Consider the following 20046-nt stretch of genomic DNA (forward strand, 5'->3'; position numbering starts at 1 on the left):
AAACCAGAGAGTGGAGAGCAGAACCAAAACTTACACTGGAGGGGGAAAGAGCAGACACGGCTGCGAGGAAAACGGAAGTGGCTGGGATGCTCTTCTAGGCGCATAAGAGCATCAGCTGGTATTAACACAAGTACTTTGGAAAAGGGTCAGGAATCACCCAGTAGAGTTGAATGTGGACACACCCCGTAATCCAAGAGAAACCCTTGGCCTAAAATCCACAGAAACTCTTGCACAGGTGCTCCAGGAGCCATGAACGTTCACAGCAGGATTATTTATAATAGCAAAAAAGCGGAGAGTAACCAAAATGATCACCAAGGTAGAATGGATAAACAGGTATGTATTTTTTACAGTGGGATATAGACTGCAGTGATGGGAACGAATCCAGCTGCATGTGTCAACATGGGTGAATTTCAGGATCACAAAGTTGAATGAATAAAGAAGAAACATACAGAAAAATACACACAGACCCACCTTGTTTATGTCACATGCAAACACAAGCAGAACTAAGCATGGGGACTTTGGCAGTGTGGTAATGACCTGTTTCTCAGCTCCTGTGGTAATTAGTGCGTACCTCTTTTATTATGATTCTTTAAACTGTACACGAGTTTTTTTGAGTCCAGTTTAGAACTGTAAGGTGCCCAGGCTGGAGTACGTCGGTACAATTATGGTTCACTGCAGCCTCAACCTCCGGGGCTTACGCAATCCTCCCACCTCAGCCTCCTGACTAGCTGAGACTACAGGCGCGTGCCACTATACCTGGTTAATAATTTAGGGATTTTTTGTAGAGAGGGGGTTTCACCATGTTGCCCAGGCTGGTCTCAAACTCCTGGGCTCAAGCAATCCACCCACCTTGGCCTCCCAAAGTGCTGGGATTACAGGTATGAGCCACATGTCCAGGCTTATTCCCTTTTTTGTTTATTTAAATCTTGAACACACGTCACAGTTTAATCCTCCAGCAGGAAAACCAGGCGAGGGACTAGAGTGTGCCAGTCCACGGCGGGAATGGAGAGTCCAGAGCTGGGAAACGGAGCACTGAGCTAAGCAGCCAGTTTACAAAGGCAGCTCATTAGGAGAAGGTCATGGTTCTGTGTGGTCTCAGGAACCTCGACTCCAGGACTTGGTAGAGAGGAAATCGGGGACAAGACAATTGGGAGCGCCAATCAGGAATCAAAAATTAAAAATAACCAACGAGAAGCAAATGATAAGAAAACATCTGTGGCTGTTACAGGAATGACAAGGTTCACTGTGCTAAGAAATGACGGAAATACAGCAAAAGAAACCACCATCAGAGTGAACAGGCAACCTACAGAATGGGAGAAAAGTTTTGCAATCTACCCATCTGACAAAGGGCTAATATTCAGAATCTACAAAGAAATTAAACAAATTTACAAGAAAAAAATTAAACAACCCCATCAAAAAGTGGGCGAAGGATATGAACAGGCATTTCTCAAAAGAAGACATTCATACAGCCAACAGACACATGAAAAAATGCTCATCATCACTGGTCATCAGAGAAATGCAAATCGAAACCACAATGAGATACCATCTCACACCAGTTAGAATGGCGATCATTAAAAAGTCAGGAAACAACAGGTGCTGGAGAGGATGTGGAGGAACAGGAACACTTTTACACTGTTGGTGGGACTGTAAACTAGTTCAACCATTGTGGAAGATGGTGTGGCGATTCCTCAAGGATCTAGAACTAGAAATACCATTTGACCCAGCCATCCCATTACTGGGTATATACCCAAAGGATTATAAATCGTGCTGCTATAAAGACACATGTACACATATGTTTATTGTGGCACTATTCACAATAGCAAAGACTTGGAATCAACCCAAATGTCCATCAGTGACAGACTGGATTAAGAAAATGTGGCACATATACACCATGGAATACTATGCAGCCATGAAAAAGGATGAGTTCATGCCCTTTGTAGGGACATAGATGCAGCTGGAAACCATCATTCTCAGCAAACTATCGCAAGGACAGAAAACCAAACACCACATGTTCTCACTCATAGGTGGGAATTGAACAATGAGATCACTTGGACACAGGAAGGGGAACATCACACACTGGGTCCTATTGTGGGGAGGGGGGAGGGGGGAGGGATAGCATTAGGAGATATACCTAATGTAAATGATGAGTTAATGGGTGCAGCACACCAACATGGCACATGGATATATATGTAACAAACCTGCACATTGTGCACATGTAAAACAACAACAAAAAAAATGACTAAAATACAGTTCAGTTGAGTTTAAAATTCATTAGGAGATCTCTCATTTTTAGGAACGAAAATGGTTCCTGGGGTTCTTTTTCAAATTTGTTTGTACTTTTCTCAAAGGTCTGGTTTGTTCAAACTGGTTTCTATTCCTTCTCTTAGATCTTTTGTTTTATTTTAGAGACAGGGTCTTGCTCTAAAGACCTTCGTGAGCCTTGTTCACTAAAGCTGGAGTGCAGTGGCGTGATCTCAGCTCACTGCCATCTCCACCTTCCGGGCAAACGTAGTCCTCCCACCTCGGCCTCCCAAGGAGCTGGGACTACAGGCGTGCACCACGACGTCCAGCTAATGTTTGTATTTTTTTTTTTTTTCAGAGAAAATGTCTTGCCGTGTTTCCCAGGCTGGTCTCAAACTCCTAGGCTCAAGAGATCCTCCTGCTCAGCTTCCCAAAGTGTTCGGATTAGAGGTGTGAGCTGCCATACCCAGCCTCTCTTACACCTTTTAATTAATTTTTAAAAACACATTTATCATCTCTTTCACCATTTCACTATTCTCTCTCATTTTCTGGGTACCATTCTCCTAGCTGTTATATTTTCCATTTCTCCCACTTTTCTTCATGTGGCTGGTGGACAACAGGGGTAAAATCCACAGAATTTTGAGTGGGAAAGATTAGGATTAATTGCATTACCAGTGAAGTGGTCTTTTTTGTATAAAGGCAAAAATTATCAGATTGCCCTGGACTCAGAAAACGTATCATCCATGCGCCCTTATTTTTTAAATTACATAAAATTATAGACCAGCTAATTCTTAGATAAATAAAAATAATAACTCAAGAGTCTACAAGAAAATAATCATTGATTTTCCTTCTAGAAATCCATTCTAAGGATAGAATCTAAAGTGGAGACAAAGAGCTATGCACACAGTAATAAGAGAAGAAATGAAAACAATTTAAATGTCCTCAATTAGGAAAATATCTGTATGACAGAATATCAGCGAGAAAGTTTACAAAGAGTTCTTGATTACACCGGAAAAGACTTCAGATATCCATTCTAAAACATAGGTTCAATAATATAAAGAAAAAAGGCAGAGAACAATGATTGGAATACACTAAATTTCCAATGGTTATCTCTGATTCTGGATTTTTGGAAGGCGTGTACTTCTTTATGCTTGTCTATAATTGTAAATGTTCCTCAATGATCCATATTAATTTTATCATCAGAAAAGAGTAACATGTATAGAATATATGTTAAAAAAATGAAAACTTCCAAAGATTATAACAGACAAGAACTTATGTATCTGGGCGATATTAAATAAGAAAAATAAATACTGTGCTACTGGCTTTGAGATAGTCTGCAATTTATTCTCAACAAAGCAGCCAGAGCACCCTTTAAAAGAGGGGGAGATGGGATTCTGTCTCCGCTTTCCTCAAGACCCTCCAAGGGCACCTCATTCTCCTGAGTGTAAAACCAAAGTCTTGGCCAGGTGCAGTGGCTCACGCCTGAAATCCCAGCACTTCGGGAGACTGGGGCAGGCAGATTGCCTGAGCTCAGGAGTTTGAGACCAGCCTGGGAAACATGGCAAAACCCTGTCTCTACAAAAATACAAAAAATTAGCTGGACGTGGTGGTACAGCCTGCAGTCCCAGCTATTTGGGAGGCTGAGGTGGGAGGGTTGTCTGAGCCCTGAAGGCAGAGGGTGCAGTAAGCTGAGATTGTGGCACTGCCCTACAGCCTGGGTGACCCAGTGAGATCCTGTCTCAGAAAAACAAAGTAAACAAACAACTTTCAAAACCCAAAGTCCTTACAAAGGTCTCTAAGCACTGACACGATCTGACCCACCCTATCATGTCTCTGACGATATGGTCTGGCTGTGTCCCCACCCAAATCTCATCATGAACTGTAGCTCCCATAATTCCCACGTGCTGTGGGAGCGACCGAGTGGGAGGTAACTGAACTGAGGGGGCGGTTTCCCGCAGACCATTCTCGTGGTAGTGACTGTCACGAGATCTGATGTTTTTATAAGAAGAAACTCCTTTCACTTGGTCTCATTGTTTCTTTGTCTGCCGCCATGTAAAATGTGCCTTCTGCCTTCCGCCATGGTTGGGAGGCCTCCCCGGGCATGTGGAACTGTGAGTCCATCAAATCTCCCTTTATAATTACCCAGTCTCAGGTACGTCTTTATCAGCAGCGAGAGAACAGACTAATACATCTGACGACCCCTCCCTAGCCCCAACCTAACTCCAGCCACGCTGGTCTCCGCGTTGCGCCTCCAATCTGCCGAGCACACACGTCTGCCTCGGGGCCCTTGCACCTGTTGCACCCCTACTTGGAATGCTTCCCCTCCACATAGCCACAGAAGATGCTTCAGATCTCTGCTCAAACGTCATTTTGTCAGTGGGCCCCTCCCTGGTCCCCATGTAAGCCAGCAGCCACGCCAGTGTCCCCAGCACCTCTTCTCCCCTTTGCCCCAAGGCCTTGACCACCGTCTGTGACTCTGCAGAATTTATGGGGTTTGTGGTCTCCCTCTCCCACTGGAAGAACTGTTTTGCCTGGCACATAGGAGATGCTCAATAAATGTGTCAGCTGCCTGTGTGAATAAATGCATTTATTCTCTGTCTGTCAGAAGCAGGCACAGGCAGCTGGGAGATGGGTCTTCCAGGGTGCAGGGACTACAAGTGTCCCTTGGGAGGTGGGGGACCAGAGCAGAGTCACTAAAATCAGGCTGGCGAGGGGATTTTCCACCTGGGAAAGGAGGCTGAAATCAGCAGGGTCCTGCCCTGGGTCTACAGCATATACGAGGAAATGAGCTCAGAGGCAGGCAAGCCGGCAGCAGCAGGGCCGGGCCAAGCTGTCGTGGCTGGGGTGAGGCTCTGGGAATAACCCCAAGCCCACAAGGCTCCCAAAGCTCCCAAAGCAGAGGGGCCCGGGCTCAGATTCCCGCCTGGTAACACAGGAAGCAACCCCACCCTGACGGCCCCCGGAACATCTCACCAGCACTCAACTCACTCCAGAAAAAGTACGTACCATTCTGGCCAGAGATGACAGAAGTGAAGCACGAAAGGACAGGAAGATAAGAGGCCTTGGGCAGAGTGCTCCAAGAGTTTCCATCAGAAAACCCAAGTTCCTCCATTAGGATTTGGCTTTTGCGGGGAGACAGAACTCCACGTTTTTATCAGACTCAGAACCAGTTTAAAATCTGACATTTTAAATGGCCTTTCTAGTTCGTTATCTCTTCATTATGATTAGACATTCTTCTAAGAAGAAAGGGCGTTAGGAAACCAATGACGCCGGCCTTCCCACACCCCAAAAGCAGACAGAAAAATCCAGCACGTGTGTCTGGTACCCACAGGTACCCAGGCTCATATACCACGAACATGCTCCCGGCCCCATCCGTTCCCGCTAACTGTGCACCACCCTTGATCTTCTAGAGGCTGAGTTTTATCAGCTTCTAAAAATTCAAGGACAAAGTGATAGGGCAACACACAGCCTCGTATTCTCTGCCTTAGGAAAGATAAGAAAATTCATCCTAAGGTATTTCGGACTTTTCTGGGCCCTGGAGCGCTCTGGAGATTAGGACAGGCTGGTGGTAGCTCAGGACTGTTATGGAGTGTGAGGGTGACTCATGAGGGGGACGGGCAGCCCTCGACTAAATTATTAAATTTGCGAAATTTGTCTTTCCTTCCATTCACCTTCTTTTCCTTCAAAGATCCTTCACTTCTGCCCTCCCGCAGCTCAGCCGTGACCATCATTTCATCCCACGAAGTGGCTCCCTGTGACCATCATTTCATCCCACAAGATGATGTTTTAGGAATTTCTTCTTCCATGGACCACATGCACCATCAAAGGGGTCTCCCGAAGATTAGAAGGACCTCAAGTTCAAAGGGGAGATTTCTGGCCGAGGAGGAAGGGAGGCCTCTAATAGTTGTGGAATATCCACGCTAAGCTGGAGGTTTCGCCCGCTGGACAATCTGACTGAATTCTCACAGCAGCTCTGCAGAGCGGGCATTATTAACTCCATCTGGGGATGAGGACTCAGGGACTTCCAGCAAGACAGAACGACAGCACACCCTGTGAGGCCCTGCCTGCAGCTTTTCCTGCTCCAAAGACACAGCAATAATAGAGGAATATATTTTCACAACAGCAGCAGCAAGTAAATGTGCGCAAAAAAGATCTGTATCTCCATGGATCAGAAATTCAAAGTATTTACCATTTTGAGGGGTGAAGGCACAGCCTGCTGAGCTCTGGGCTCAGAAGCAGACACAGGCAGCTGGGAGATGGGTCTTCCAGGGTGCAGGGACTAAAAGTGTCCCTTGGGAGGGGGGGACGAGAGCAGAGTCGCTAAAATCAGGCTGGCGAGGGGATTTTCCACCTGGGAAAGGAGGCTGAAATCAGCAGGGTCCTGCCCCGGGACTACAGCATATACAAGGAAATGAGCTCTGAGGCAAGCAAGCCGACAGCAGCAGGGCCGGGCCAAGCTGTCGCGGCTGGGGTGAGGCTCTGGGAATAATCCCGGTATCACCATGGATAAGCAGCTCGCCACAAACCCAGGACGCCTGGCTCAGCACCGGGCAACCCCGGACCCAGGTGGGAGCAGCTGCAAAGCTATCCGGCTAGAAGAGCTGGGTGGGAAAGAGAGAAAGGGACCATTATCACACAAGATGAGTGCGCAAACCAAAATTCCAAAACCCCCGAGGAAAACTAACCCTAAGAAAGACACCAAGGGGGAGGTGATCTCGAGGAAAGACTTAGCGACTTGGAAGGCGGTACCGAGGAACTCACCGGAAAGTATCGCAGAAAGATAAAGAAATAAACAAGAAAGAGCCGTGGGGGATGGTTGAGGGGCTCTAAAATGTATCCAGCAGGACTTCCAGAGAGGAGAGAAGGAATGGCAGAGGAGCCATATTCAAAGACATCACGGCTGAGAAATTTCCAGAACTGAAGGTGTTTTGTGGACCCTCAGATGAAAAGTACATATGAAGTGACAAGTGAGATTTAAAACGTAATGAATCCCCATCTGGAAGACCAGCTGCAGCCTCCTCGCCCCTCACATGCTGTCCCCGCCCTGCCCCCCAGGACACTTCCCACGAGCCACCTGCCACGTCCTGCCGTGTTGGCTCCATTCCAACCTGGCACAGGGAGATTCTGACCATCCCTGCCCATCTGCCACTCCCCAGAGTCCTCGCTGAGCCTCGACTTCCTTCCCTCAAATGGAGCTGGAACTAGAACCGTGAACCGTAGAAGCAGACGGGGCTTCGGGCGGCATCGTGACGACCGCTGAGTCTGGTTTCCGGCTCCCGACGAACTGGCTCGGTGCTCACGGGTTATTTAACCTCTTGCGTCTTTATTTCCCCATCAGGAAAAGGGGATAAGAATCGCACCACTGGGGTTGTGTACGGATGAAATGAATTCATACATGCAAGGAACTTACAGCAGTTCCAGGCACACAGTCAACGTTCACCCTGGGGTAGCTACAACCGTTCCCGTAACACCAGCCCCCACAAACACCACACGCTCTCACACTCACAGTGTGGGGCTTCCCGCTGAAACCTTGGACCCTCCCAGCTGTAGAACCTGCCACCCCTGCGTGGGGGAGGTGGCCGGCCAGCAGGCTGTCCCTCCGCGCTTTTCTCCCTGGGTGGTCAGTTCTTCCTTGACCTCCAGAGAAACCCCTCCCAGTGACCGTCCACCCACCCTCATCTGAGAGCACATCTGTCCCGCTCACCCCTTTCCCCGTCACCCTGACCGTCCACCCATCCCCATCTGAGAGCACATCCGCCCCGCCCAGCCCTGCCCACTGCCACCCTGACCATTCACCCATCCCCGTCTGAGAGCACATCCACCCGCCCAGCCCTCCCCACCGTCACCCTGACCGTCCACCCATCCCCGTCTGAGAGCACATCCACCCGCCCAGCCCTCCCCACCGTCACCCTGACCGTCCACCCATCCCCGTCTGAGAACACATCCACCCGCCCAGCCCTCCCCACCGCCACCCTGACCGTCCACCCATCCCCGTCTGAGAGCACATCCACCCGCCCAGCCCTCCCCACCGTCACCCTGACCGTCCACCCATCCCCGTCTGAGAGCACATCCACCCGCCCAGCCCTCCCCACCGCCACCCTGACCGTCCACCCATCCCCATCTGAGAGCACATCCGCCCTGCCCAGCCCTGCCACTGCCACCCTGACCGTCCACCCATCCCCGTCTGAGAGCACATCCACCCGCCCAGCCCTCCCCACCGTCACCCTGACCGTCCACCCATCCCTGTCTGAGAACACATCCGCCCACCCAGCCCTCCCCGCCCCGCCTGGACGCCCTCCCCGCCCCGCCTGGACGCCCTCCCCGCCCCGCCTGGACGCCCTACCTCTCTTTGCTCACTGCAGATCTTACACAGCCACAGGGGCCGCTTCTGGCCGGGGGAGGCCTCGATCCCGCACTTGGTGCAGACTTTCTACGAGAGAGAGGACATGGGGTTGTAAAGACGGCAGCCACTTCCTCCTCCACCAAGGGACTCGGACAACTGTAACGAAGGGACACTTGGCATCTGCCAAGGAGTGTCTCGTGCTTCAGGACAGAAGGAATCAATCACCCCAAGGCACAGATCATCTAAAAATCCTTAGCTGGCTTTGGACATAATGGATGGCCCCATCCACGGTACCGACTCCCCCGAGTTCGGTTCTGTTAGTCACAGCGAGGAAACTGAGCTTGCTGACGTTCACAGCTGCACCGTGTTTGACAGCAAAGAACTGGATAAAACCGAGACGCCCAGCACCGGGGAGGGTCCAGGCAAACACGACAGCAGGTGATCTGGGCTTCACACAGCAGGTCACGGTGCTACCTGGAAATGGGGCAGGAAACAATGTGCTTCACCAAAGAAACAGACATTGGCGTAAAATCGTACCCAAAACTCGCCTGCGGGCCTGACACGTCGGAAGACGCAATCGCAAGAAACACTTATAAGAACGTGAGCGCTTCCTTTACACCAAGCGCCGCTTAGTGACCCTCGTGCCCCAGTTACGCCAACGTCGGGCCCACGTTATAGGTGAGGAACCCGGTGCTTGGCAGAGTCTGAGGGTTTGCTCAGATCCACATGGCAACCATGGATTCAGGTCGCACTCTAGAGACATTTTATCATGTTCTCTGGACACAGAAATAGCCAGAATCTAGAATCTACAGTCTGCTGACGTGCTGGGCCCTCAAAGACCCCAAGCCCAGGCACTTCATGAGAACTGTAAAGGGGCTTTGCTTTAAGCAAGGTTGATTAAGCTCATAATTTATAAATACAGTTAGTGTTACTTAAAAACAAGACTATGGGCCGGGCACGGTGGCTCACGCCTGTAATCCCAGCACTTTGGGAGGCCAAGACGGGCGGATCACAAGGTCAGGAGATCGAGACCATCCTGGCTAACACGGTGAAACCCCGTCTCTACTAAAAAATACAAAAGGCACTGTTAGGTGATCGCACCATTTTGCAAATACCACATAGAGCACACAGACACACACCGAGATGGTGCAGCCGGCTGCACACCGAGGCTCACTGGTGTATTCTGGGGCCCCCAGGGTGCGAACCTGTACAACGTGCTACTGTACCGAATGCCGCAGGCAACTGTGACACAGCGGAAGGCATTTCTGTATCTAAATATATTGTAGAAATGGTACAGTAAGAATGTGGTATGATAACGGGGTGGGACATTTGTTGGCCGAAACGTCATTATGGGATGCGTGACTGGACTTCTGTTGCTTCCCCTGAATGCGCGGCCACAAGCAGAGGTGGGACAGGCCAGAGGCCGCATGCTGGGAGGCTGAGGTGGATCTGCTGGGAGGCCGAGGTGGATCTGCTGGGGCTGAGGCCGGCTCCAGGCTGACGCCGGCGGAGTCTGATTCAGCGATAGCTGGCGACGCCTCAGGACTGGTGCCCCAGCTCATCCATCTTTCTGCCACACGTGGTCCCTGCGTGGGTGGGGGCTCTCTGCAGCCCCCGCCGAGGGAAGGCGGCATCTGCTGCTTGGCCTTTTCTGCAGGCTGCCAACTCAGCAAGGAGCTCACCTCTCCACGGAGAGGAAAAAGGTCACCAACTTGGCTTCCGTGTCGAGCGTGTGGAGGTCACTGGCCCGATCGGGCGGCTGAGCTCAGTGCCCCGGGGAGGGGGGAGCAAGCTCACGGGGGACGGAAGCTACGGTACGTTCCTGCGGGGGACGGATTTGCTACCCTCCAACGGTCAGGTTCGAGAAATGTCACCTCTCTTTTAATTCTCCAAATAAAACGCAATCTGCTCCAACCTCCTGTCCCTCTGGGTGGCAGGAAAATCTGCCCAAGCCTCGGCCACACTTAGGGCCCCTTTCCAAGCTCTCACAGAGGTCCCAGGCTTGGGGTGTTTGACGGCCCAGCCCATCTGCAGAGGGTCCCCTGAGCGCCATCCATACCCTCACTGCTGGCCTGCTTGCTGCCCAGGCTCTTGTGGCCCCTGGAGAGGGAAGGGGAGCACGTGGCCACGTCTGTGCCAGTCTTGGGTCTCGGACTGTTGCTAGGCTGGGCTTCAGCCCCTCCAAGGACCGGTAACCTGTCCCCCTGGAACTCTAGGCCTCCATCCCTCACACAGTCCGGTGACTCTCCCCTTCTCCAAGAGAGCAGCCTCTCTCCACCTCCCACCTTTTGCTCCCAATCTTTCTACCTCTACAACAGGGACCCCATCAGCCTGTGAGGTGGGTTCCAGAACCACAGCGTGGGCCTCTCCTCTCTGGGTAAAGGAGAAAGAAGGGAGGCACTGATGCTCGTTAGCTCCGTTTTCCTTGCAGATTCCCAGCATCGCTGTGTACACGGGAACAGGTGGAAACGAGTGTGGCCCTCAGACACGTGAGCTCTCCCTCTGCACTCTTTACACATGCACAGGCTGAGGGCCGCTCACCTTACAAACACCCAGAGTGCCCTGAGTGCCCTGCGCAGGCTGCTGAACGAGACGATGGTGCGGGAACAGGAGGGAATCACACACCCACGGCACAGTTAGTGAGCACCAGAGCCCGGGGACCGGACCAGGGACCACGGCCGAGGTGTCAGACCAGGGACCACGGCCCAGGCCACAGAGTAAGAGGGAGGCGGGTGTTCTGATCCCCACTACACAGATGAGGAAACAAAGGCTCAGGGATGGCTCCGGCTGCCCGAGGTCACACAGCTCGTTGGGGGTAAAGCGGGATCTCTGCTCAGATCTCAGGAGAGCTGGTCACACCCTCCCCTGCCCTGGTGCCAGGCTGGTGCCAGGCTCTCCAGAGAACTGCTCTGCTCAGGCGGGTCCCCGGGGACATGCTGGTGGTTCTCAAAACAAGGGGCAGAGAAGGTGCCAGGGGCTGAGCCTGGGACAAAGCTTTGCTGGGGCCATGGGTGTGGCCTGATGCTGACTCCAGGAGCAACGGCCCAGGCTGGGGAGTCTGGCCCTGCCCTCCATGCCGTCTCCCAGTGTGGGGGGAGAGGTTTCCAGCTGTCAGCAGGAAGCCCCGCGGCCTCCCATTGCACCCCACAGGCGCCCTCACAGCCGGGCCTCTGCCCTATGCACACAGCCAAGGGGGAGGGGACAGCCTCTGCCCCCTCTCAGTCAGTTCACGCTGCTGTAACAGACACCACAGACTGAGTGGCTGAAACAACAGAAGCGTGTGTGTCACATCTGCAGAGGCCCGACGCCCCGGTTGGTGCTGGCACGGTAGGTTCTGGGGGGGGCGCTTCCTGGCGTACGCATGGCAGCTTCTTGCTGTGCCCTCCCATGGTGGAGACTGAGGTCTGGCCTCCTCCTCCTCCGATAAGGACGCCAGTCCCATCACAGGGACCCACCCTCAGGACCTCCTCTACTCACCTCCCAAAGTCCCCATCTCCAAATACCACGTCAGACAAGGGCTTCAACGTAGGTATCTTGGGGGGATACAAACATTCAGTCCACAGCAGCCCCCGACCAGGACTGGGATCCTCTCTCTGCTTTTGTACTCGGGAGCCCCAGAAACGGGAGCATCATCGTCTCCCCCAGCCCCGGAGCCGTCTCGAGCCCTCCGAACTCCTGAGTCTGCACCTCACGCCGTCCTGCACTAGAACCAAGTCCGGTTCCTGAAACGTGGCTCTCAGCTCCTTCCGAAGCCGCACGGCACCGTGCACAGGTTTAGGGGGCGGCAGACCTGGGTGGGCCCCGGGGCAAGCTACCCAAAGCCTCTCTAAACCTCAGATGTTCTCGTCTGCGAAGTGGGATAACGCTTACACCCTTGAGTTGCTTTGAGGATCAACGTAAGAGCCGCTCGATGAACGCAGCTGCGGTTATCACGAGTGCAGCCCTCGCACCGCGTTCTGCAGCCTGGCACGATTTTCCTCTAGTCCCGCACGATCGAACACGCTAGCCGCCAGCTGCCGGTGGCTATTTAAATGCAAACTGATTACAATTAAATAAAATGAAAAACAGCGCTGAGGCCACACTGACCCCATCGCAGGTACTCCGTTGCCTCACGTGGCCGGCGGCTACTGCGTGGGACAGGACAGAAATACATTTTCATCCTCACCATGAGGTTCTGCAGGACAGCGCTGGGCCGGAGGACCCTGCCCTCAGTCTCGCCACTCAACCTGCCACCAGCCTGCTCCCCCTGCCCCCCTACAGCTTCCAATCAGACTAATGCACTCATGTGTTGCCCGTCAGCATGGCTCTGTCTCCACCCCCACCCCATCTAGCGCTCACCGCCATTCCGATCCACTGATCCACGTTACCATCACCTGCTGAGCACCCGTGAGGGGCACAGGCCTGGCTTGACAGACACGGACAAACAGGGTGGGGGCCAGGCCCTAAACGCTTGCTCCAATGTCCCCCTGCCACTGCCACGGGGAGCTCGGCTGCCCTGTGGGGGGTTTTGAGGGACAAGTGTACACGTGTCTCACTGATGAAACAGGGTGCTGTGGGGGGCAGGGAGAGAAAGCAGGAGGGTGTCCAAGGAACTGAGTCCTATCTCTACTCACAGACCACGAGGACACGGAGCCAGCGGATCTGGGGACAGGAGCAGCGTGGACCCGTCGGCCTCCAGAGGTTCGGTGAAGGGCCCAGGCACCTCCGCCTTCCCCGTAGGGTCTGGTGCTGCCGGCTCCCCGGGCCCCAACAGGAGCTTGTGGTTGGCCAGGTGGAGAGAACAATCCCGTCCCACCTCGGGCAGCCTGTTTCCCGCTACCAACCATCGCTGGCGGCACCTACAGTCAGTTCTCCACGTCTCAGTCATCCCCAGCTTCCTTCAGTGTCTCCGGCTGGTAGGGGGCACGGGGCGCTCCTAAGAGGCGAAGGCTACGGAAAGATGATGTGCTCCCATTCAAATAACACGTCATTGCTGCTCCAGTAAATCTCAGGTCAGTAAGACGGTAATGAGCCGCCTCTTACGGGCTTGGTCTTTGTTCCCAGGTTCCAATAAACAGGTGATAATTTTTAAAACCCACGAGAGCGCGTGCGAGCCAGCCTCTGCATCAGCTTGGTGCAAACACGGCACCTCACAACCTCCGTTAAGGCCAGTCCGGGGGCCCGGGGGGCCCCCACTTCCCTGCCTGAGACGGGCTTCCTCGGAGTGGATTTGCTCGGGGCAAAGGAGTCCTGGCTTCCCGGGCTCGGCTGCCTCACGCACCCTGCAGCCTGGAACTGTGAGTGTTAAACCAACAAAGCTTCTGGTCCTAACCCAGGGTAGAAGCCACACGGCTCCAGGCCTTCAGACCGTGCACCCTCTCTCCCCACTCCTGTCTCAGTCGCTCCACGAGCTTCTTTTGCAAAGAAACGTATATTCTCTCTACCCCCAAGAACACCGGAAAGGGGGTTCCCTAGGGACTGCCCATGGGACACAGGCTTTGGGGCAGGACAGAGCAGGGTGTGCCGTTGAGAGGCAATCTTGGACTTGGAACTCACCTTCTCTGAGCCTCATCTGTAGGCTCAGAGGTTCCTCATCTGTAGGCAGCTGGTAATAGGCGCATCCCCCCACCCCCGCAGGCTGCAGATGAGGCAATCGAGGGAAGTGGCCATGAAAGTGCTTAGCATCACAAAAGGTTAGGCAGGCAGCAACCTCAGGCTTCTATATTCTCGGTTTTATATTCTCGGTGAAGGTTTTATATTCTCGGTGAAGGTGGCCAGCATCTGTCAGTCACGCAAGCCACAGCCCAGAGCTCATCCTGGGCCCCCATCGTCCCTCCCTCCTGCCCAGATAATCCGTCTCCAAGAATTCAAATCTCTCTCCAACCTGTGAATTCCCCTGCAGCCCCGTCCCTGATGTCTGCTGCCAGTGCTCATACCCACACCAAGGCCGCCGGCAGATCTCCCTCCCCGACCGCGGCTGTCCTCCAACTGGTTCCCAACATGGCAGCCAGGCCAGTCTCCTCGTGTCACTTCTCCCATCCCTCCCAACGTAAAAGCCATCAGAGGCTCCCCGCTGCTCTGGGGTGACCATCACCCACTTCGGAAGGCGTTCGGGCTGGTCCTGCTCTACTTCCCCGTCCTCCACCCTCAGCTCCAGCCGTGTGGGCCTTTTGTCAGCCCCTGGTCCTTCTGCCACAGGGCCTTTGCACGTGTTGCCCCCTCAGTCTGGGATGCACTTGACCACACTGTCTCCTCATTAACCTACACAGCCCTCAGACCTCAGCAAGCACCACGTCTTCAAGGAAGCCTTCCGCGACTCCTTCCACGGTAACAGCCTCCAGAATGGGCTCCTGGCTCTTCTCCGCTGTCCAGGTTGTGATTTTACCCTCCGCTATGTGCTGTAGGGCTCCTGTCACTTCCCCCGCTGGGCTGTCAGCTCCCCGAGGGCAGACGCCACGTCTATTTCCGTTCACCTTTCTGCTCCCTGTGCCTGGCACAATGGCTATTTACAGAAGAACGGAATGAACAAACGGAAGCTACTTAAGATATTACAGTTGAAAAGGTGAGACAGGGTCCCTCCTGGAATATGCCAATCTGCTTGGAAGACAAGCTGCACGGAGGCGTGAAGGCGCTCGCTCCACGGCACGAGGCAGGGCCCAATCGCGTCCACACGGAGTGATGCTGACCAGCAGGACTGATCGCGTCCACACGGAGGGATGCTGACCAGCAGGACTGATCGCGTCCACACGGAGGGATGCTGACCAGCAGGATTGATCGCGTCCACACAGAGGGATGCTGACCAGCAGGACTGATCGCGTCCACACGGAGGGATGCTGACCAGCAGGACTGATCGCGTCCACACGGAGTGATGCTGACCAGCAGGACTGATCGCGTCCACACGGAGTGATGCTGACCAGCAGGACTGATCGCGTCCACACGGAGGGATGCTGACCAGCAGGACTGATCGCGTCCACACGGAGGGATGCTGACCAGCAGGACTGATCGCGTCCACACGGAGGGATGCTGACCAGCAGGGTTGTGAGAGGCCATGCCAGAGACAGCCGCACACGGGGTGAGTGTCCGAGGAGGTGGGGTGGTGGCCGGGGGGCCTCATTCTCAGGGTGTGGAGCATAAACCCAGGCTGGCCCGGCCACAGCGGAAATGACACCAGAAGTTCTTCACTAAGGGTAGGGAGTGCTTCACTAAGGGTCAGGATGTTTACCTGACCCTTCCCGTGACGGCTCCTGCCTGCCTCCCCCGGGCTCATGCTGCGGCCGCCTACGTGTGCAGACCCGTTCCCAGGCCTGATCAGGCACCTTCCTCAACGTCCTTCTTATCCAGGTCACTTCAGTGATGCTTCTGCTTCCTGCAATTCCCCATCCCACCCCTTCTCCTTCCAGACGGCACCCAGGAGTCAAAACACAACAGAACAGCCTGCCGGGCTGCCCCGAAGTTCGGTGCATCACGCCCAAGCTGGCCTTCGAGTCCTCACCGATCCATTTCACGATGCGGAATTCCAGCACGCTCCGTGGTGCGGTTCCCACGCGCCCACAGATCAGAAGATGGGCAGGGGCTTAGTGCCAACACGGGGGGAGGGAACGAAACTGCTCTGAAAGCAGATGTGGCCGTCTCACAGCAGCCGTGGTCTGGAGTCACTGGGTCACCGGCCAACAGCCTCACGCTCCTGGCTCCACAGTGTCACCATCCATCACACAGAGAGGGCTAGGGTGAAACTGCACCCAAACGTTCTGTCCGAGGAGGCCTGGAAAACGTACGCTGTGCCATGGAAATGAACGCTGAAGATGGCTGGTTTAAACATCTGGAGCTTCGATTCACAAACGTGTTTACTATACTGTAGGGAAGGCGTTATTCTAAGAACGCTGAGGACAAACGAGACACGGCCCTTGGTCCTCAAAGAGTGTCCCATGGAACGGAGTAGTTTATCAACTAGCAAAACTTAGGGCCAGGTGCAGTGGACCACGCCTGTAATCCCAGCGCTTTGGGAGGCCGAGGTGGGAGGATTGCTTGAGGCCAGAAGTTCAAGACCAGCCTGGGCAACATAGTGAGCCCCCGCCCCGCCCGACCATCTCATGTAAAAAATAACCATCTTCTGTCTGGAAAATTACTTTCCTGAGAGTTCCAGTGAATTGAAATTGGCAGGTGAGCTGGTTTCTCAGGAGGAACCCTGCCGCAGACGACGCTTCCAGAGGGGTTACCCCCTGCCGCGATAAAACAGGGAAAGAAACAGCTGCTTCCAGAGGGGTCATCCCCCTGCCGCAATAAAATAGGGAAAGAAACAGCTGCTTCCAGAGGGGTTATCCCCCTGCCGCAATAAAACAGGGAAAGAAACAGCTAAGTCGATGCTTCCAGAGGGGTTATGCCCTGCCGCGATAAAACAGGGAAATAGCTGCTTCCAGAGGGGTCATCCCCCTGCCGCGATAAAACAGGGAAAGAAATAGCTGCTTCCAGAGGGGTCATCCCCCTGCCGCGATAAAACAGGGAAAGAAATAGCTACGTCTGAACGGCCTCGGTGCACGCACAAAGCAGCATGACGAGGGAGCCTCCACGGGTGTGGTTCACACCACACAATGTCCTCCTGACGCTAGAAATCAAACCTTCAAAAGGGAAAATCTTACTGGGTTTAGGGGAAGGCTATGCAGCGATAAAGACAATGATGATGTAAATAGAAAAAGTGGCGAAAATGATGACGAAGCTGTATGGGGCAATATTCACCAGAAATTAAGTTAAAAAAAGCACGTTGGAAACAGTCTGCATGGCAGGGCCATCCACCACATAAATATGTAGATACGTCCATATCTACAGAGGCGTCTATATATACACAGGGAACTATCTAGAAGGATATCAGCCCAAATGGAAATCCAACTGTGCAAAGTCAAAATCTATTTTAAATGGATAAGCAGAATTCCTATTTAAAGGACGCTTATGCTAAATGCTTTGGAAAGTCACTTGCCCCAACTTCATTTTTTGACCAGGTCTGGATTTCTGCAGGTCAGGATGGATTAAAGAAGCTGAAAGTGTCCACGCAGACAGACAGGAGACAGTCACAGTGGCTGACCGTGGCCCAAGTGCAATCAGGCCTGTGCACCCCCATGGCGGGTCCCAGATGCTGCCCTGGCTCACCGGCCCCTCCGATCATAAGCTCAGCCCTGCTCAGCCCCTGAAGCGCCATCCACCAGGCTTGGAGAAGCATCACCTGCCCCAGTGGGCCGGCCGTGGAAAGGCTGGATACGGCTCTGTTGCTGTAGATGCTGTCTGGAACCCAGGCCCTGCTGCCAAATGACTTTAAATGTATATACAGTTCAGATATTGATGTATATAATTATAAATATTTATATACTTTCTTGGGTACTTATGCTTACACCAGGCACCAAGCTCGCTGTTTGACGCAGAATCTCATTTAATGTTCACCACAGCCCTCCGAGGTGGGTGTGACTGTTCCTGTGTGACACAAGGGATCTGAGGCTTGAGGTTAAGCAACTGGACGCGGGGACCTGGGATGTGAACCCTGTTCTGTCTGAGCCTCCAAACTGGGCTCCTGCTACCCCAGCCGGGCCTGGTTGCCTGGCTAGCATCCTCCTGCCTGGACCCCACTTCACCGTCCCCACCCTGAGGGAAGGCAGGGCTGGCTCCCTGGGCCCTGGCTCCTCTTCCAGAATGACAGATGAGGTCAAGCCTCAAGTGGGAGGGGCACAGCCAGGCCCCTCTTCCCATTCCTCAGGACACAGCCGGGGGGCCACGCCCAGCTCTCGACCTTGCCCTGACCACCCACAAATACCAAGTCACAGAAGGCCCCAAAGAGGCCTTAATGGCAGCCACCTGCTGCTTGGTCTGAGACAGAAGCCAGAGGCAAGTGGAGAAACATTTGAGGAGGAAGGCGAGTCGCTCTGGGTTTCCTACGCATGTCCTGCAAAGGGAGCACCAGCCCCCCTCCATCCTGGCTGCTGGTGGCTCCCAGGAGAACCAGCCACAGGGCAGCCTCCTCCATCCTGGCTGCTGGTGGCTCCTAGGAGAACCAGCCACACAGGGCAGAGCCACCCCTTTACCAAGGCTGCCGGCAGGCTGCAGCACCACCACCCAGCAGGCCCTTCCCCTCCGTCGGAAGAGCCTCTGACACGGCCTGGGGACCACCTGCAAACCCCAGGCCTTTGCCAGCCCCCAGCCACCCCTCCCAGTCGAAAGCAAGCACCATCATTTCCTGTCGCTTTCAAGCTCCGCTTCCAAAACGCCAAACACCTCCTCCCCCCGCCTGCCACTCACGCGGTCACCGCCACGTCCCGAGTGCAGAGGAGGGTAAAAAAGGCAACAGCATCAGCTGTCGGCTATTAACATTCACGGAGCGCATAATAAGAAATCATGGCTTGGACGGGGCTTCGGATCGTTTCTGCACTCGTGCCTCGGCGAGTGTCAGTCGCAGGGAAATCGATTTATTCTGACGAGATGAAGCCGCCAGGCTGGCTGGGGGCAGGGGGTCCGGGGGGCCAGGGGAGACAGCGCCTCACCTGCCCACCCCACGGGGCCTCGGTGAACCCCTTCCCGGTCCTGGTTAACCTCTGCATCCCCTCTCAGTCCCACAGAGCTTTCTGCATCTTTTCTGGCCAGACACGGGGAACAAAGGAGGTTTGAGCCGTCTGGAACTGGACCGAGGGCTGTGCAGCATGAGTGACGGGGGTACGGGGCATTCAACAGGAGCTTGGGCCAAGGGGTGGATGGGGTGGCTAAACCAGAAGGTGAGAGGGGGGTTTTCTTTTTTTCTTTTTTTTTTTTTTTTTTTTGAGACGGAGTCTCGCTCTGTCGCCCAGGCTGGAGTGCAGTGGCGCGATCTCGGCTCACTGCAAGCTCCGCCTCCCGGGTTCACGCCATTCTCCTGCCTCAGCCTCCCGAGTAGCTGGGACTACAGGTGCCCACAACCGCGCCCGGCTAATTTTTTGTATTTTTAGTAGAGACGGGGTTTCACCGTGGTCTCGATCTCCTGACCTTGTGATCCGCCCGCCTCGGCCTCCCAAAGTGCTGGGATTACAGGCGTGAGCCACCGCGCCCGGCCGAGAGGGGGGTTTTCAAAAACCAGCAAATCTGGCCGGGCGCGGTGGCTCATGGCTGTGATCCCAGCACTTTGGGGGACCAAGGTGGCGAATCATGAGGTCAGGAGTTCAAGACCAACCTGGCCAACACAGTGAAACCCCGTCTTTACTAAAAATACAAAAATTAGCTGGGCGTGGTGGTACGCACCTGGAATCCCAGCTACTTGGTGGCTGAGGCAGGAGAACTGCTTGAAACCAGAAGGCGGAGGTTGCAGTGAGCTGAGATCCGGCCACCGCACTCCAGCCTGGGTGACAGAGCAAGACTCTGTCTCAAAAAAATAAAATAAAAATAAAACCCAGCAAATCTAATAACATTCAAAGGGGGAAGCACAGGACGTGGGGCTTGGTCTCCAGGAGTTCATTCAGCATCTGTGGAGGACACGG

The 20046-nt window shown here is 54.0% G+C and overlaps 1 protein-coding gene across 27 annotated transcripts in view; it reads right to left on the minus strand.

The window, feature by feature from the left end:
* Positions 1 to 20046, minus strand: part of RPH3AL (rabphilin 3A like (without C2 domains)) — a 200417-nt gene that overhangs the window by 83901 nt on the left and 96470 nt on the right. For 14 of the 27 annotated variants that reach the window (XR_012425084.1, XR_012425083.1, XR_012425082.1 and 11 more), the window contains exon 5: positions 8585 to 8671. The exons of 11 other annotated variants lie outside the window; for them this stretch is intronic. Coding sequence is in view for 13 of the 16 variants with exons in the window: in XM_074018167.1 (XP_073874268.1) it covers positions 8585 to 8671 (87 nt within the window). In the remaining 3 variants the exon portion in view is untranslated. Of the gene's footprint in view, positions 1 to 7480; positions 7604 to 8584; positions 8672 to 20046 lie in introns of those variants that run through there. 2 more of the 27 variants (XM_074018179.1, XM_074018174.1) reach the window with 2 other exon arrangements.

The sequence above is a fragment of the Macaca fascicularis genome, chromosome 16 (assembly GCF_037993035.2).
Source record: "Macaca fascicularis isolate 582-1 chromosome 16, T2T-MFA8v1.1".
Taxonomy (NCBI): Eukaryota; Metazoa; Chordata; class Mammalia; order Primates; family Cercopithecidae; genus Macaca; species Macaca fascicularis.